The sequence below is a fragment of the Tigriopus californicus genome, chromosome 11 (genome assembly GCF_007210705.1).
Source record: "Tigriopus californicus strain San Diego chromosome 11, Tcal_SD_v2.1, whole genome shotgun sequence".
NCBI lineage: Eukaryota > Metazoa > Arthropoda > Copepoda > Harpacticoida > Harpacticidae > Tigriopus > Tigriopus californicus.
This window is the reverse complement of record NC_081450.1, coordinates 8,291,980-8,310,144: the sequence shown is the minus strand read 5'-3', so window position 1 is coordinate 8,310,144 and position 18,165 is coordinate 8,291,980. Positions and strand designations below refer to the sequence as shown.

The 18,165-nt window shown below is 41.7% G+C and overlaps 1 protein-coding gene across 6 annotated transcripts; it reads right to left on the bottom strand.

Annotated features, from left to right (window-relative positions):
- Window positions 1-5,423: 5,423 nt before the first annotated feature.
- Window positions 5,424-15,583, bottom strand: LOC131890337 (glutaminyl-peptide cyclotransferase-like). Of its 6 annotated transcripts, none has more exons than XM_059239668.1 (9): window positions 15,379-15,583; window positions 9,404-9,601; window positions 8,734-8,841; window positions 8,338-8,490; window positions 7,370-7,636; window positions 7,004-7,027; window positions 6,596-6,829; window positions 6,341-6,482; window positions 5,424-6,191 (listed from the first exon to the last, which is right to left on the bottom strand). In XM_059239668.1, the coding sequence occupies exons 3-9, from the start codon at window positions 8,812-8,814 to the stop codon at window positions 6,040-6,042; spliced, it is 1,053 nt and encodes a 350-aa protein (XP_059095651.1). In that variant the 5' UTR covers window positions 8,815-8,841; window positions 9,404-9,601; window positions 15,379-15,583; the 3' UTR covers window positions 5,424-6,039. The 6 variants fall into 6 exon arrangements, with proteins under 6 accessions (XP_059095651.1, XP_059095650.1, XP_059095654.1 ...); XM_059239667.1 differs by having other exon boundaries at window positions 15,419-15,583; XM_059239671.1 differs by lacking the exon at window positions 8,734-8,841 and having other exon boundaries at window positions 15,419-15,582.
- Window positions 15,584-18,165: the final 2,582 nt, after the last annotated feature.

Here is an 18,165-nt window from a genome sequence, read left to right as displayed (position 1 = left end):
GGGCCAGTCATCGCACCGTGCAGGTTAGATTGGATTCATTTTCAGCCCATACCTACATTAAGAAGTTGGTGGCCGATGAGCTCATCTTACCCGTGATAGTTAGTATCTCAATGGAGGTCCACGGTTTTGGAGGCAATGTCTCAAGTGGAGCGGCAGATCTTGTGGGGACCAAGTTGGGTTGGAAGTTCAAGCTGTCGTTAAGACTGGTCAGATATGCTCCCCTCTTCAGCCAGTGAATTTGGACGTCCAACAAATCCCTATGCTTAGGCAATTGGACTTCTCCAAGACGTTTCAGGAGAGGGTAGTGGACCTGGATATTCTATTGGGTGCCGACTATTGTTGGAAGATACCGGAGATGGAACTCGTTCTATTGGGGACCAAATAGGGTGCAACAGTTTCGGGCACCTGTTGTTCAAGATAGTCTGATCTCCACTCAAAATGCATGTTGATAACTTTGCCACACAGCCCCAATGACCTAAGAAGAGATGAAAAGGCTGCTGATTTGACCGCCATTGAAAAGGGAATGGAAAGATTCTGGAATTTGGAAAGTGTTCCGTGCACAATGGAGTACATCATACTAATATGACATGGATAAATGATGTACAGGATGAACGATATGTCACGGAACGGTGTTTATCAAAATGTCTTGAGACAATGCATGTCTTGTGAAAACTGCGTAGTCGGTGGATTGCCCAACGTGTGTCCGTTTGGGGATCAGATGTCAATCAAATGCCACCCCAATGCTCGCACAGACGTCGTAATCCATCGTCGGTCTCGGAAAGCTGTGAAGCTTAAAGACACTCTCGAGGAATCGGTTTTCAGAAATTGATCGGACGTAATCGCGAAAATCCTCGGTAACCAAAAACTATATTCCCCTGATGAACTTCAGAGTGGGAAAAGAATCTGAATAAGCAATCTCATCCTCAAGAATCGATCTTATCAAAATATCTCCCCCTGACGACAAAAGACGACCGAATCCTACCTGGATATCCTGTTGGGACGTAGTTCCGGCCCAATGTCAACCCTTTGCCGTTCAGATCCAGTGGTGGTCAGATGTGGCCCACATACCATACCTTACTGTAGAGGCTATTGTACAGAATCCATTGTCGGCAATCCGAGAAACCCCTTAATGGCCAATGTGACTAGCCTGACGAAAGGAGGTAAACCCTGGACATTGGTATGTGAAAATTCCTGTTGCGGTCAGATGTCGCTCAAGTGCTACAGTTTACAGAAGTGACCGTCACCGTCCATCAGGAGCCCTGAGACAACCCATATAGCTTCCATGGGGAAGAGGTGGAAGTCAACGTGGTACGGGAAGTTTAACCAAAAACATAGTCACNGGAACGGTGTTTATCAAAATGTCTTGAGACAATGCATGTCTTGTGAAAACTGCGTAGTCGGTGGATTGCCCAACGTGTGTCCGTTTGGGGATCAGAGACAACCCATATAGCTTCCATGGGGAAGAGGTGGAAGTCAACGTGGTACGGGAAGTTTAACCAAAAACATAGTCACGTTGGAACATCCGAAGTGAAAAGACCTCTCCAATCGTGAAGCTCTACTCGTTGGGTGAACTAAGGACAATTTTGTTAGCGTGCTGGGAGGTCAGTTGATCCATTTTGAATAAGGACAGCGAAAGTCGACGATTGGAGTCGGGACCCACGAAGCAGTGCAGAGTCAAGAGGACCTGGGGAAGTGAATAGCATACATCAGTGAGCCAGCAGCATAGACGAGTTGAACAGTCTCTGGAGCTGAGCACAGGTGCAACTTCTGAGTTATACTCCATCAATTCGATTATGGACCTTCAATCCCATAGAACCGACGTCATCGCCGTCGATCTCATTTGAACGCAAGAATCACCCTCATCAAAAAGTAGGATCAAACCATTTTCTGTCCATGTCCAAGCAATTACCCCTTCTTTCATTACCCTAGCAAGACAGCTGATTGGTAGAGTGTCATTTTCATGTAGAGAAATTGAATAAAGTAGATGGAACTGTAACCGAAGTTCATCTTTGATTTGACAAGAATCAGGTGTTAGACTCTAAGTGTAGAGATCAGCATCGTTGGATAGATGCCCCCTAGACTAGAATAGTGACCACATTTTGCAGGATAGCCGTGAAGATTGGCCCAGGTATATGCTAGACAACCGAGATTAATCTGGGACCGTGGGGAGTAGAGTTAGCTAGCGATTTGCATCCTTAGTCAATTGATTGATGATTGTTTGAGGCCTTGATAGAGGAAGCTCGAACTATTGCTCGTATGCCCTGATTAAGGTTATAACCGGAGGCCTTAAGATAGGTCTAAGAAATTTAAGCCCTTGTACTAGGTGCTCTCCATCTTTGAGAGCTATCAAGGTATTTTTACCTAGTGCTTGGGTCAAGAGTTCCATCTTTCCGTTCACCACGGGAATTCAATAAGTCAGGACCTTTCACCCCTGGCTGGTGGACGGATCAGAAAGCATTGGTATCGTTGATAGTAAAAGTGCCAAGACAAAATATGATCAGGATGCGATTGATATGTTCAAGAGATCAATCTGAAGATGCAGTGACGGCCATTATGAAGTAGGATTGCCCTTTAAGAAGCAAAGAATGTTGCTTTCCAATAATTATGGAGATGCAAAGAGGAAGCTTGAAGCCACTGAACGACGACTGAAGAAAGACCCGGATTTACAACACCAATACACCCAGGCTATGAAGGAATATTTGGATTGCGGATTCGCTCAGGAATTGAACGTCAAACGGATATTGTACAGGCATTGATGAGATTTCCAACAAACAAGGTTGCAATTTCGGGTGACTTGAAGAAAATGTTCTTGCAAACTCGGATCCGACAAAAGGATCACCAGTATCAACTGTATTTGTGTAGAGATTGTGAGCCCTACGTTGAACCCCGTATCTACACAATGACTACTGTTCGGTGTCACCTGAAGCCCGTTCTTAGCAATGAACACCGTAAAAATGCATGTTGAAACCGAGGAAAGTCGTAAAAGATATCCCAAGGGAAGCGAAGGGGCGACAAAAAACATCTTTGTTGGCGATGTAGTGACTGCAGCAGATGATGACCGAGAAGCTTTGCGGGTTTGTGAAGAACTTAAAGAGCTTTTTAAAAACGGCGGATGGACGATCACAAAATTCACGTCAAACTCTAAACGCATCATGAGAAATATTCTAGAAAACAAGAGAATGCCTGGACTTGTGGTTGACTTAGATAATCGTGACGAATATATTGGCCTGACCACCGCTTTAGGACTCCGATGGAAAACCGCGGAAGATTAAATTTTCTTTCAAAGTGAATGGTACATTGTTGGATCTCTCTTTGAATGAACGCCCCGTTACGAAACGACGCATATTGTCCTCACATGCTTCTATATATGATGTGTTTATCTAAATCTTCCTTGGGCCGTTCGTGATACGAGCCAAGGTTTTGATGCGAACTGTGTGGAAGCAAAGGCTTACGTGGGACGAGTATGTTGGTGGATCCATCGCGGAGCAATTTCGGAAATGGTGCTTCGAAATACTGTTCATGACAGAAGTTCAAATCGCCAGATGGGTCGGGACGACGCATCGTGTCCAGAGGATCCATTTGATTGGATTTGGCGATGCGAGTGAACCAGCCTATTAGGGCGTGGTTTATGCTCCCGTAGTTCATCCCACAGGAGTGCCAAAGATCTCGTTTATGATGGCAAACAGTCGTGTGGCTCCCTTGAAGTTCAATTATATTGCCAGATTGGAACTTTTGGCAGCTCATTTATTGTGCTGTCTGTGCTGTCTGGTCAGTCTTGTGGAGGAGGCTCTTGAAGGTAGGGTCGAATCCCGAACGTATTTTACGGATTCGTCAATAGTTCTGACTTGGCTTCAGAAACCAAGTCACACATGGAAGACTTTCGTGAAAAATCGTGTTCAAGAAATCCACAATCATTCAGAAAGCACCGAATGGTCCCATTGCCCAGGTTTGGACAATCCCAGTGACTCTCTGTATTGGCAGGGGCCTAGGTGGTTACGTGGAGGTCCTGATGGTTGGCCAAAAGGATATGGGCCTATCTCCCCAGAAAACTTGACCAGTATGAATGAAGAGTTATGCACCAAATCAGTGACCATGGTCACGAGTGGTTGGAAGTATGACGAGTTTCTTTTGAAGTACGCGTCATTCAGGAGATTATGTCGGGTAGTGGCCTAAATTTTACGGTGGTTCTGGATTGGAAATGACCGTTCCACCCTGCATTCAAGTGAACTTTGTGCCGAGGAATTACGTTTGTCCGAACTTGAAATATGCAAGGTGATTGAGGCCCGAAGGTTTCCTGAGTATTCAATTCTTCGAAGTGGTGGGACTATAGCTAGACACATTCCTTGAACCCAGGATTGTGTCAGGAAAGACCTGTGCTTGTCACTGGTGATCGAATCATGTAGGCTGACTTGCCATTGGAGATGAAGGCCATAGTTATTCTCCCCAGCAATGGTGTAATTGTGGTCTTGCTCATTCAGACCGTCCACGAAATCCATACTCATGCTGCCCAGGAAACAACACTGACGTTGTTGAGGAGCAAGTACCATATTGTGCACGGGAGAACGGAAGTGAGGAAAGTTTTGAAAAGGTGTTTGGTGTGCTCGCAACACCCAACAAAACCACTCCACCGAGAAATGAGAATCTTACCCAAAGAAAGAGTCTCCATTGCCCTAGCCTTTACCCATGTTGGGCTGGACTGTACCGGACCTCTGGTCATCAAGGGCGATGATGGAAAGTTGCAAAAAGTGCATGTTTGTGTTTTTACATGTGCCGCTAGCAGAGTGGTTCATTTTGAACTTACCCAATGATATGAGCACGGAGGAATTTTTGTCGGCATTGACTCGAATGATGAATAGGCGAGGCAATCCTACCGCGATATTCAGTGATAACGCAAAATGCTGTGTGAAGGCCGATAAATTGCTGAGTCGGGCACATACCCGAGTGAATAAGTCTCAGATTGATAGTGGTTCACTCAAAAGGTTCCTGACGAATAGAGGCAAACAATGGAAATTTAGCACTGAGCGGACCCCTCATCAAGGTGCGTTTAGGGAGCGTCTCAACAGGAGCCTTAAGGAACCACTGAGGAAAGTGCTGGCTGGTTCACTTCTTTCATATGCCGAAATGATGACTGTCCTTACTGAGATTAAAGCCGCCTTGAACTCCCGTCTTCTTACTTATTAACCTATTGATGACGTCTTAATTTCTCCCCTCACACCAGCGCATTTGATCCTGGGACGGCCGATTTTTCAGTTGCCATGTATTAAAGAAAGAAGGCAGACTGCATCCAAAAGATATTGTTATCTGAAGCACGTGTTGGAGTATAAGGCATAAATAAAGCAACAATAAAAACTCACTTGAGAGGTAATTTGATATACCGAAAAGAAAATCTTTTCATTTACTGTCATTGTCAACGTCCTCTCAAATTCAGTTTCATCGTGAATTTTAATGGTGCAATATCAGTGCGTACATATTTCAAGTATCAATTCATATGGGTACATCAAACTGACACACCAGCTACAGAAATTCATATAACAAAATATCATTGTTCATCGTTCCAAGGGGGAGGATGGGAAGTGGTTGGCGGTGAAGGTTTGTTTTAAAAATTACATTGATTCGATAACAATGTGATACTCCAATTCCTCGGAAGATCACGGAAAATATGGGCCTGCAGATCAAGTTGTGGAAAAAACGTGAACCCTTTGGTCGAAGAAGTACTCTCCAGACAGTCATGTTGTTACAGGATATTGAGAATTCAAGTGAGAAGGATTTCTACCAACAACATTGAGCTTCATGCAAAGTTAACATCGAATATCATGATGACCATTTGAAGTAGTTATTTCGGGCAAAGTAATATCGTCCCCTCTATTGAATCGTCAGCCATTGTGTTTTGTTACTTAGACTTGATCTGTCAAAAACCGCTTAAGGGTGATAGCCTTGTGACAATCGATAAAAGATGCACTAAGATACTACACGGATGGGATTGTCAATTGTCATCTAGAGTTCGAAATGTCGATATTTTGGGTGATCTTCCCCGTGCCTTCATTGTCCTAATTGGAGGTACTCGGCCACAAAGACTCGGAGGATCTTGTTGATGTTGGAAGTGGTCGCGGGATCAAAAGCTTGAAAGTTATCCGAGCTCTTATGCCATACGCTCGGGAATGGAACCGAGATCAAATGGAGAATAGGAACACCTGCAAACAAATGGATAGTCAATTATGCCATTACATGGCATTCTCGAATTTCGCGCTAATCCATTTGCGAAGCTTTCAAACAGCCACTCGCTTGACATTTAATGTTATGAAAGTTTAAAAAAGGCTGGATCCTAATCATATTAACTCGCCTCGTTTCTCAAATGGAACATGGTCATCCTCGACAGAAGCGAAAAAGCTGGACTGGTCTTTGAAGATTGGTCGATTGTATTGAACTAGAGCTTTGCCATTCTTCAGTTGTTTTTCAATCCTCACAAATCGGTTATACCATTTCTGAAACAGAATTAAACAAGCAAGACCCGTCGTCAATGACCATCAATGACCGATAATTGTCCTCAGGATATGACCAAGATGACCGAAGGCACTTTGAACTCAAGGTCACGCACCTGGGTGTTCCGTTTGAGTGAAACAAACTGCACATCGCTCGTGCCAATCAAGTCAAGCAAGACAAAGAGGTCAATCCTCTCGAGAGTGCGAGCGTCCACTCCCTCGTGCGAAAAAATCTTTCGGTCCCAATCTTGAGCTAATCGTCGCGATCCGTAAGTACTGTCCGTACTAGACCAACGATTAAAGGCCTCCTCCCCATCGAAAAATATCAATTGCAGGGTCAGCTCATGTTGCTGGAATCAAGATGGGTTAGTTGATTTAGATCCGATCGGTCGACGCCACTACAAATAAGAAGCACAACAAAGAAATCATGTGACCCTCGGACTCGGAGCTCCCAATGTTTAGCATGATCGTGACGCCCTTCACCCCGAAGACAAAACAGTACCCGTCTTTATTACCGTACTCACCCAACGTTTGGATTCAAAACAAGGCTGAAACCCCAATCACAGTTATATAAACCAATGCGGAATCAAGAGATAATATCAGTCTATAGCGTAGATTGAGTTGTTGCGACCATGTCTGTAATCTCAAAATTTGTTTACGCTCATCTAGGTGCGTCAGTCAATGCTGGATCTTCTCCTATCTATACCACAATCCAACGAAGTAGTTCCGAGACTTCATGACGCCAATATCTATATTTAGGCATTCAGTCAGTCAGTGGTCTTACGATTCGTAATACATGATCGAATGCATGTAAAAATAACCTTGTTTGTAGATTGTTGTTTCAAAGACCTACTGGAACTAATCGTATCTTTTATGGACGCGGAACTTACCCCGTTCTTATCATCCTGGAGATCCCTCTTCAGAGTGACGGCTAAATTTAACATTTGTGCACACGGCACCGCAGAGTCCGTGAGACCGAGGAAATTTTGAGGTTTCACGAGCGTGTCATAATGACAAGCCAAGACCAATCGACGAGGCGCATTCGAGTCGAAAGTGGCCACCACATTGCGGAAAGTCTTCTGGCCGACGGGAGTTTGCTGCGTGTGTTGCAGGATCTCGACATCCCACCCAAGTTCCTTGAGAGTATTAGAAATGTGCTGAAACGAAACGAATAGATCCAAAATGAAGGAAGGTTTGGATGCCGTGCTGTGGATGCCGTGTGGGTGGGGAGTTGAGAGAAACCGAACCGGGGCTCTAATGACGATAATGACTCAGAGTCATGAGTGACTCGAGACTCTTGAGTGAAGGGGGGATAATCAACCCATGACACGAATGGCACCAAACTAGTAGGGCGTGAGTTAAGTAAGATACCACTGGGCATTCGTCGGGTCTTCGAAGGGATCTAGTCAAGAGAGCGGAAGCTTGGCTTTCTTCCTCATTACAAAGGGGACAACAAGCACAAGACGGGTCATTCATCTTCATTCGGATGGAGCAACATAGCAGTGCTTCCAAAGAGTCTTTGATGTGGGAACATCACAAAATCGTAATTTCAATACCAAGTATGGCCTGTATATGGAAATGCACATTCATGTTTGAACGAGATTGGGTTTGAACCGTTTTACCCAGATCTAGTTCCTATATCAAAAATTCGTGTCTCATTATTTTGTGTGTCGTCGTAACTAGTTCAAAAGGGATCATTTCGCCGTTGATTTGCCTTCAATGACACTTGATTTGATAGCCCAACGAGTTCGCTTGGGCCAAGCTTTTATAAGGACATATTTGATGAAAAGGCAAAAAGCAGTTCTCAAAAATGGAATCGACAATAATTCAAAGTGACTATTAGATGGTTTGATCTTACCTCACGCACGATGGTGCTCCCGGGTGTGTCAGGTACGCGAGGGATGAGGATGGTATTCAAGTGCTTCATGAAATCGTTTTCATTTTGGAGCTGATTGGCAAAATAATCTACATTAATGCCCTCCAAGGGCGGAGTCGCCTTAATGTGACTACCCTGTAAAAAAAAGGAAGATCAAAATGATGAGAATCTCAAAGGTGCAAACTGCAAGCACACATGAAAGCATCAAAAGGGCCTATCAATCATCGTGAATGCATGAAAGCTCAGGTGTGAGCTCAATAGTTGGATCAGATTGCTCGTCAACTAACATTTCAATGCCGAACAGTCACTTTAATAACGAATCGTCATTGGTTTGTTGCAACTGGTCAGGATAACCAAAACAAATAGGATTGTACTTACCTGACGAAGTTTCCAATTGGCATGGACAGCAACAATACCGAGCAACAGGCTCACCATAAGGGATGAAGCGTGTCTAAGCATGGTGATTTTGAGGCGCACTACCAGGTCCTAGGAGGATGAGTTTAGGTATCGGTGGTATCAGAAATAAAACAACGGATGCAACAGTTTGAATGCCAATCCGTACGTAGCCAAGCAAAGCGAAAGATGAGCGGAAACTGAAGGAACACGGACTTTGCAACCCAAACGATTGGGGAGGACCTCACTAACGTCCTTCTCGGCTTTATGTACAGTTTATAGGCAAGCGAGCGAGCGAGCGAGCGAGCGAGAGAGAGAGTGTGTGAGTATGCGATATCCAGAACAGCAGGTCTTTACCTACATACTGTATATAATACATTCAGGCAGAGAATTGGATTCGAGAGAGAGCGAATGTCCCTTCCTTCTCAGAGGCCCTTAGTGGGATGGACCGACCGGGCACCGCACGGGCAAGGAGAAAAGCACACGCTATGAGCATTGGGGGGTCATGATTATTGCAGCGGGTCACTCCTGGTCGGTGCGGTGCGGTGAGAGTCCTCTGCCCTGAACGGGGCCCTCGGCGGCCTTCTCCATGCCTTCAAATCGACCCTGGTACATACATACATATATACATACACCCCCACATACATACACGTACACACGGTGCACTGGATGGAGGAACCTAAGGACGAATTGGCTAACAGTTGGTTGTGACGTTCCTCTTCGCTTTTGAATCTGCGTGCGTGTTGGCTCACTCTTATCCTCCCGTAGTCCGATCAAAAAAGTGTCAGGCACACGTAGCCTCACTGTCGTATATGCTGAGGTTGGACCCAAAGGTAGGCTGAGTGGGCCCGATCTGAAACGAGAGCCTTTCGAATGAAAATGGAATTTGGCGATCATCGGTAGAATGGCAATTCATTTTCAGCCGAATTCATGTGACTTCGTTCTAGACCTTTGAATCGAATCCGACAGGGTCTCCGAATCCGATCCGAAGTGATCTTTTGTGATCCGAATGCGAGAAGTTTTTCCCAATCCGACCGAATTCAAATCCGAAATTTTCTGCTAAATCCGAATCCGAGAGATCTGCCCAATCCGAACGAATCCGAATCCGAAATTTTCTGCTAAATCCGAATCCGAGAGATCTGCCCAATCTGAACGAATCCGAATCCGAAATTTTTCTCGAATCCGAATCTGAATCCGAATCAGAGATATATTTGCTTAAACTGACTATTATCCGACTTTTTTTGCAAAATCCGATCCAAATCTTATTTGTTTACCCAATTGACTTTAAAAAAACTCTTAACTTCAATTTTATGAGCTTTTTTTGACACTTTTCTTTTTGCCATAATGTCATTTTTTTGTAATACTAATAGAATAGCATGACTTGTCTTTATGTCATATGCTTTAATTGTAGTACTATTGAATGTAATTCCATTATCAAAATGGTGCAAAAAAATGAACGAGTATACATTACACTTGATCTTGGTGAAGAAGCGAAATCTTTAACTATAGTATCGTTTTTTCTTCTTCTTTTTATTATCGTTATTGGGGTGAATGTCATTAATCATAATATAGGTTTTGTCGGTCATTCTTATTTGTTACACGGGTCCGTAGGACGAACGATGAAGTTGGACTGACAAAAGTTTTTAAACAAATCAATTCAAAGTGTGAGTGAAAAAAAGGAAGCACCAAAAGTATAAAGCAGCTTTTCCTGTCTAAAACGTTGTGTTTTATGTATATTAATGAGCAGAAATATTGCATTTTATAACAAAATTCACAGAGGAACAATTTCTTTTCAGACTAAATGACCTGGAATCTTAATAAAGTTATGTGATAAGCCCGCCTTTGGCTCAAAAGTACAAGAGACTTCCCAAAGCTATGCCCTAACGTCATCAAATGGGTTCCTGCCAAACGAATCAATATGTTCTAATGTGAACAAGCTGTATTCATCGCCTTTAGTCTCCAGAAGAATACCTCATATTTTACACTTATGACCACGTTTGAGTGAAGATGGTATTTATTGCCCTTGATAATTGAATGTGAAGACAAGCAGCTGCTGTCATTGCATGGAGTACTATAGAGACGGGTAAAGTCCAGGATCGGATTTCAGCTGCGTGAGCTAGCCACGCTGCGCCACAATCGCGGCAAGAACTACCATGATTTTAGCTCTTCCAGTGCTTCCAAATCTTCATTGACAAGATTGTTCGCGATCGTAGGACATCGTTCGACAATTATTTTAAACAATTTCAGTCCAACATGCATTTGCTAAAAGTTGACGGTACATGGAAAGTGACAAAAATTTGCAAAAGATACAAAAAAAATATTTGGTACCAGCATTTTGTCATAAGTAAGATGTGTGGTGACACTTACTTCATGATAGAACCAGAGGGCGCCCTAGTATGAAATCTCAAAGCTTTACATTTCTCAATTATGGGAATGTTCTTGGAGTACGTCAGTAGTGGAGTGGAAAGCTCGGTCGAAGATCCACTCCACTCCACTACTACCGTGCTCCATGGAATGTTTAGGCAAGCTCTGGCAGGTTCGTTTGTTTGCTGGTACCAGTGTCAGTGATGCAAGTTTGGAGCTTCAAACACGTTTTCGAGAAGCTGACCCTTCATTCACAATGCTTTATGAGAAAAGGTCAGCTTCGTTTAACTAGTTTTATTTTGCAGCGCTGGCATTGGCAGGCAAGTTTGTTTGCTGGTGCCGGTGCTAGCCTAAATGTCCGAATAGACTACTGATGTGATCAATCTGCCTGCGCCTCAAAGTTTTAAACCAGCACTGCCAAGTTTGATCCAAACTGGATTCTTTTAGGTCAAGAGAACGTACATTTTCTGACCCCAAAAAATCCAGATTGGATCAAAAAAGAGGGCTTGTCAGAGAAAAGTCACCCCAACCAAGCCGCTTGAGACTATGCTTTGAACACATTTTGGTAGTTGGGCAGCAGGGTGTCAGGCTGATCGACTTCTCTTGCGTTAGAGTTTCAACCAAAGCAGACAAACAAGCCATCAACTCACTGGCTCCCTGAATTCGGAACTTGATTTTGAGAATCACGTAACTAAATGTGTTCAAAGCCGATCCCTATCGCACACACCAGGCAGCCGCAAGGGAGCCAAAAAATTCTCAGAAATCTCTTCAGTGTCGTTTCTCTGACTAGCCCTCAAGATCAAACTAGGCAGTACTGGTTTGAAAGTTTGAGGCACAAGCAGATTGATCACATCAATATTGTAGACAGATGCCCAGCCAACCTGCACCATATGTAAATCAAATTTGTCATTTCTTTCAATTTGAAGGCTTTTTAAAGCAAATAGTATTCTGATATTGAGCCAAGATACTAATACAGTGACATAACTGCACCAAATAATGATTTTTGACTCTTTGAATTTTGTAACAAAACTTATTTGATTACCGAAAAGTCAATTGAATCATGATGTGGCTTGGCTGTGATCATAGGTCACAGGAATGTGAAAAATTGGGAAATATTATGTAACACTCCCAATTATACAGATAATCAATTTCCTGACCCCACTCTACTTGACAAAATTGTTATAAATGAATTATTTTAGTCCAACCTTATATTCAATTGAGGAGCCTTTAACCATGGTGACAGGTAAGCTAAACAGCATTGCAAATGCAACATTTCAAAGCCAAGAAAGCCAAGCAAAATATAATCCAACAAAATAGCCATTTTTATTGTTATCAAACACAGCGTTCGACACAATCTTGAGGTTTTCTGCAGTTCACTAAATTATCTGTACGGGTTGCTGGATTTGGCCCACCTCGGTAGTAGGGCTCTTAAGATTGGCCTACTTTTGTAGGAAGTCATTGTAAAACGATCTTTCATTAACAGAAAAGCACAAAGTAGCAAAAAACATTTCTTAATAATCGTTTGAAATCAATTCAAAAAGTCTTTAAAGGGTTAAAAACATACAAATTATTTTCTGATTGCATATTCAAATAGGTTTGGAATTAGTTTTTTTGGGGGGGTCACTTTTGTCGTAAAAAACCTTAAAGCATAGTGTCATTTTCATGGACAAACCATTAGATTATGAATTCTGAGACAAAGGGCATGGGTTATCATGATAGTTATTACTTGACCTCGTAAAGCTTAACTGGGTACTCATGACTGTCTACAATAAAATTTGGGCACAACACCTAATTGGTGCCCAGCAAATTGAACAAATAAAACCAAACCATCCCTATGAAATTAACGCTTTTTGTTATCACCTCACTTTTTTGAATGATCTTATAATGGTTTTACTGTTTTCATCAACAAACTAGATTTAGTTAACCTTTAGATTGTTCAAATAATAACAATTTCTTGAGGCAATGCCAAAAATACTTTTGAAACTTCATTGTAAAGCCATTGATCATAAACCAACCAGCCCTACTGCAGAACATTGATATTCAATACTTTGCCCTCAAAAAGGTCCTGCGTTCCCTGACAATTCATACTAGTGAACATTTTAGAGTTTACGTTTCATTTCATGTGCCTTTTTTATGAATGCAATGACATCCTTTGAATTGATAACGAAAATGAAGTATCTAATGAGGTACGGTAAAGTTATAAGCTACTAATTTTCTTACAGAAGGTTAATACAGATTATAAAGAAAAAAGGACTTTCCTTCAATGATGAAAATAGGAGCAGAAAAAAGGCTTTTGCACTCCTAACATGAAGAAAACAGGATCAGAAAGTTCAACAAAAATATGAAAGAGAAAGAAGAGACAGATGAGACCTGTATTTTTACTCTTTTCCGTCAACTAGAAAAGAAAAACTGCTCCAACGTTGTAAGCACTCTTACTGCTGGTCACTCAATAGCTTCACAAGGTAAACAAATTTTGCTGTAGACAGACAGATGAGTACCCCTAAATTATTTCTACTGACATTGGGGCCAAACTTGTTTCAAACTTTGATTGCTCACAATTTTTGTCATTGTTTGTTTTGGATTTCGTCTCATGAAGGACATATAGAGCTTGTCAAGTGAACGCGTTCATAAAGAACTGACGTTATTCCATGGAGTAAAATCAAAGACAATATGCCCAGCCAAACCGCATTGTGCATGCATTGACTTTTGACAGATGTTTCAATTTACCTGCTTGTCTAAGCAAATAGTATTAGGGCATTCAGCCAATTTGATAGTGCGTTCACCGAATTGCATCAAACATGTTCATTTTGAAATACAACTCACTCAAAGTCACTAGATTATTGAAAATTCAATGGGCGGATGGTGCGAGTTGACTTTAATGTTTATCTTTGTTTTCTCTCCCCAAAATGCCGGAAATCAGGGTGCCGGATCATATTTTTCCTTAAATTTCCTTCACTTGACATGCCCTATTGAAAATATATAGGACATAATAAATAGACCTTTTCCCACATTTTTTACAAAATTAGGTTTTTGGGAGCAAAGAAAATTTGCACAATCTGATTTAATGCAATGCTTCTCTTTTCTCTTTACCAGAATGTTTAGGTACAAATGTACATGTGAGCATTAGCTTCACCAAAGATAAGTTTGAAAGCCCTGGATTATACCATAAAAAGATAAAATCAATTTGTTATGCAGTTCTAACCAGGATCTGTAGGACTGATGATTTCCATTCATTTTCGACTTGCTGCCAACACCCAAACCAAACTTGATTCCAACCATTCCGTCACATTTTTTGGAGAATGAGATGTCTGACGAGTATTCCGCTCAAATTTTAACGAAGGATGGCTCATTTGCATGAAATATTAGTCTCTGACCACCACCTAGTTTGCAATTGCAAGGAATTTTACAAAGACCTATCAACCCAATGTATTTTCCCAAATTGTGAAGAGCATCTTCGTCAATACCATTACTTTTGTGATCAAGTAGATGTCCAAAAGTCACACTAAACTTATTGCTAAAATAATAATAATAAATTACAAATTCTTAACGTTCAATTATCTAGTCACTCACGACGCAAAACTCTTAAATTTAACCCAACACAAAGTATGCCAATGGGTTATTTAAGAGGCTTTTAGGTTTTGTAAAGCACTAGCTTTACAAGGATGAAGGTGAACGTCATGGGTCTTCAAAGCTATGTTCTTTCATTTTACTCTCATTTGCACGTTTTCATCCCTGGTTTGTCATTAGTGGAATATGCAATATCTTCAGGTTCTTGGCCACTGTAATAAATTTCCATCAGGGTTATCGTGGTCTATAAATGCGGATGTGGCTGAAAAATATTTGTCAGAGACGTTGAAGTTAAGATAATTCTCGTTTGTGATGGCAACCGTATGGTTTACTTCTCTCCCGGAATCTTCTAAAGCTACTCCCCAAACGAGATGAGCTTTAGTAGCCCTCATGCCGAAGGCGGGAATTAAAATATTATTGAAGCACCTTGTACAGGTTATTTAGTTATACTTGGTTGTCATAGAGAAAAATGAAGAAATAAAGCCCAACTTTGGAGGCCGAAACAAGCCACGGCTATCGAGAATACCTATTTTGGCTTTTTGTGATCGTAACAATTCCACCCTTTTGAAATGTAATGGGATTACAGTTCCTTTTTCGAAAATAGGAACGACTTTGGTTGCTCCTAATTTCGTTCCTACAGCCCTGTTCAATACCTACCTGGGTTATTTATTAGCCAAGCTATCTATCAACTCTCTTTACCTCTTGATACCTTGGATGTCATATGAACGCACTGGAATACCTTGACAAACGGAGAGTTGACCGTGGGCAATAATTTACGTTTGAAAAAGAAGGATGCCTAGACCTTGCCAGCCCTGTCAGGTCTTTTAGAAGGCGTACGGTGAGTCAGGGGATGAAGTCTTTCCAAACCCGTAGATGTTGATGTTGTTCTTGTTTGGTCTGCTGCCCCGGTGGTTGCTTGGTAGAAAGCCAGTGCCTCCACATGGATGGAAGAAAAAACTGCATAAGAGTGCCGAAAACGCAAGAAAGAGGGCTTCAAAAATTACGTATTACCTTTCGATCAATCCCACAGCGCTGTGGCCTTCATTTTTTTATCAAAATGTGTGTTTAAACTTCACGTAAACTTCATTAAAGTCTTAGTTTTGAACTGATCTTAAACATTATTTTCGGACACACTAACTACTCAACTTTAAGGCACTTCGGCACAGGTCATGTGCATCGGGGACTCTAAAGAGAGTGCTTTAGTGTCCTTGTATACATGTACCCTTTGCTTTGTAAAAGTGATTACGAGCGGAAGTATTCTCTTACAAAAAGATTGAAATTTGATGGGGTTTTCACCTATTCTTATCTTTTAGAAGGACTAAGTACGCTGAATCATGTCTTACTGGTGGACTTGTTGAAAGAGCAAACATTTTCAGGATAACGCGTAAAGCGCAAAGCACTTTCTTCGCCCATATCTACATAAGACGTGAGATTGGCGCACAAATGTAAGATATGGAGACTCTGATGAAATCATACGTTCACAGCGTTCACAGTTAAGGTGAACGTCTGACTTGGAAGAAGCTACCGGATCAACAAGGCCTACGTATTCCCTACGAACGTTAGAGGGAAGCCAATTGAACAATGAAGGAGCCCGAGAAAGAAGAGATGTGGACTTCATTGTTCGAACTAGCCTGGATTCTCGAGGGTTTGAAGGGGCTCTCAAAGCGCACGTAAAGCCTCTGCGGTCACCATAATAGACCCTAAAACCTGGGTGGGGACAAAGTTCATGGATGCCTTTGAAGACGTACAGTATCAGATACCTTTTGTACCTTCTGTAAGCACTGTACAGTCCCAACTAGTTTAGTCTCTCCCAATACGAGAGCTCTCTCTTCCTGTGATGTTCTTAGTGAAACACCTTAGAACTTGTTCGACCTTTTGCAAACCTACTGAAATCATTGGAGCCCAAATGTGTGAACCATATTCAAGATGTGGCTGAACAATCGACTTGTATAGAGTTAGCATCGTGATGCTGTCTCTGGACTTAAACGTGCGATATATCCAACCCACGTTTGGGAGGAAGACATGGTTCTGGTATAAGGCGACCAGACCAGACTGTGGAATACTGCACCACTGGAACTTAAACAATCAGAGACTAAAGACGTGTGCAAAAAAACATCAAAGATATTTGTCAGAAACTTTCCAAATTGACGGATTCTAAATTGTACTGATATTTGAATCCAAACAGCCAATTAGGGTTATTGAAATAAATCCCCCTCCTCCTCCTCCACTCATTTGAAAAGCTTTACCCACCTTCGACTGAATTTGCTCAGCGAACTTTCCATTATTTTGGAGCCACTTCTAGAAATATGTACTGTGAACGAGCTTACCACCAAATTGGCTTGCTCTTGGTCATATAAAATTTGAGCCTCTGTGAAATGAAATTCTAACCCGCCATAGATCGGCTAATAGGATACTGCGTTTAGCTTGCGCACTCTATACAATCAAATAATTTGTCTAATTTGGCAACTTTGCCTACTTCTGTTCATCGCTCAACCCCAATCTTGGCTCTGGGATTAATTTTTCAATCATTTTCTTTTCTTGGTGAGTCTTGGGGTTGAAGGGGGAACACCCTTGGCCAGCGAACCCGTCAATCACATTGTCCATTTTTTCCAAAAGGTAGTGACATGTTCTAGCATCAGATTAATTTTCTGTTTGTGGTTGTGATTAGCCACGAATCCCTAGAAATATGAACTATGAACATAGCCCACGTTAAAAGTCTAGTCAAAGTAACCTTTGATCAACTTTTCGAATAAGTTGAATAATTTGGAAACAGGATCTCTTCAATTAAAATCAGGTCACTTTTATAATTTTTTGCTTAAAGTATTTTGTTTCAAAGTTATGTTGTCAAAAGCTTATTTAGCTGATCCAGAGCAGGCGTAAAATACGGAAAAAAACATAATGCCTAACAAACATAATTTTGTACATTTCTCCTGACACTTAAGGGATCACCAAAGTCATTGTTACTTATTTTAACAACGCAAAAATGTCAAAATGGTATAAGCATTAAAGTAGTTGACTAGAAAGTGATGTCACCGTGATTATGACCAAAATTGATCAGTGCACATGAAAAAAGTGAAGATGGTTTTTTAATTTTTTTGTAGCGTTTGTCAATAACTTGGGGCTTATCTCATGAGTTCCCTAAGCATAATTTTTGTGCTCAAACCTGGTCAAATTCATCTATTCAACAAGATCGTGTAGTCGTATTAAGTCCTGATTTGGAATAAAGTGTACGGATTTGGAGATAAGACAGTTTTGCTTCCGTTCGCAGTCCACATGTCTTGAAGTCCATGGCTGGGCACAGCGAGTCTTGCTACCCCTGTAGACGACAAAGATTTCTGCTGTACGGCCAAGGCGGATGAATCCCTAGAAATATGAACTATGAACATAGCCCACGTTAAAAGTCTAGTCAAAGTAACCTTTGATCAACTTTTCGAATAAGTTGAATAATTTGGAAACAGGATCTCTTCAATTAAAATCAGGTCACTT

Excerpts from the sequence above, each read along its gene's own strand:
- LOC131890337 (XM_059239668.1), bottom strand. The coding sequence starts at position 8,814 with ATGCTTAGACACGCTTCATCCCTTATGGTGAGCCTGTTGCTCGGTATT. Across the intron at positions 7,028-7,369 it reads TCCAGGATGATAAGAACGGG|CCTTGTTTTGAATCCAAACG; the intron begins GTAAGTTCCGCG and ends TTGGGGTTTCAG. Across the intron at positions 6,483-6,595 it reads CACTCAAACGGAACACCCAG|AAATGGTATAACCGATTTGT; the intron begins GTGCGTGACCTT and ends ATTCTGTTTCAG.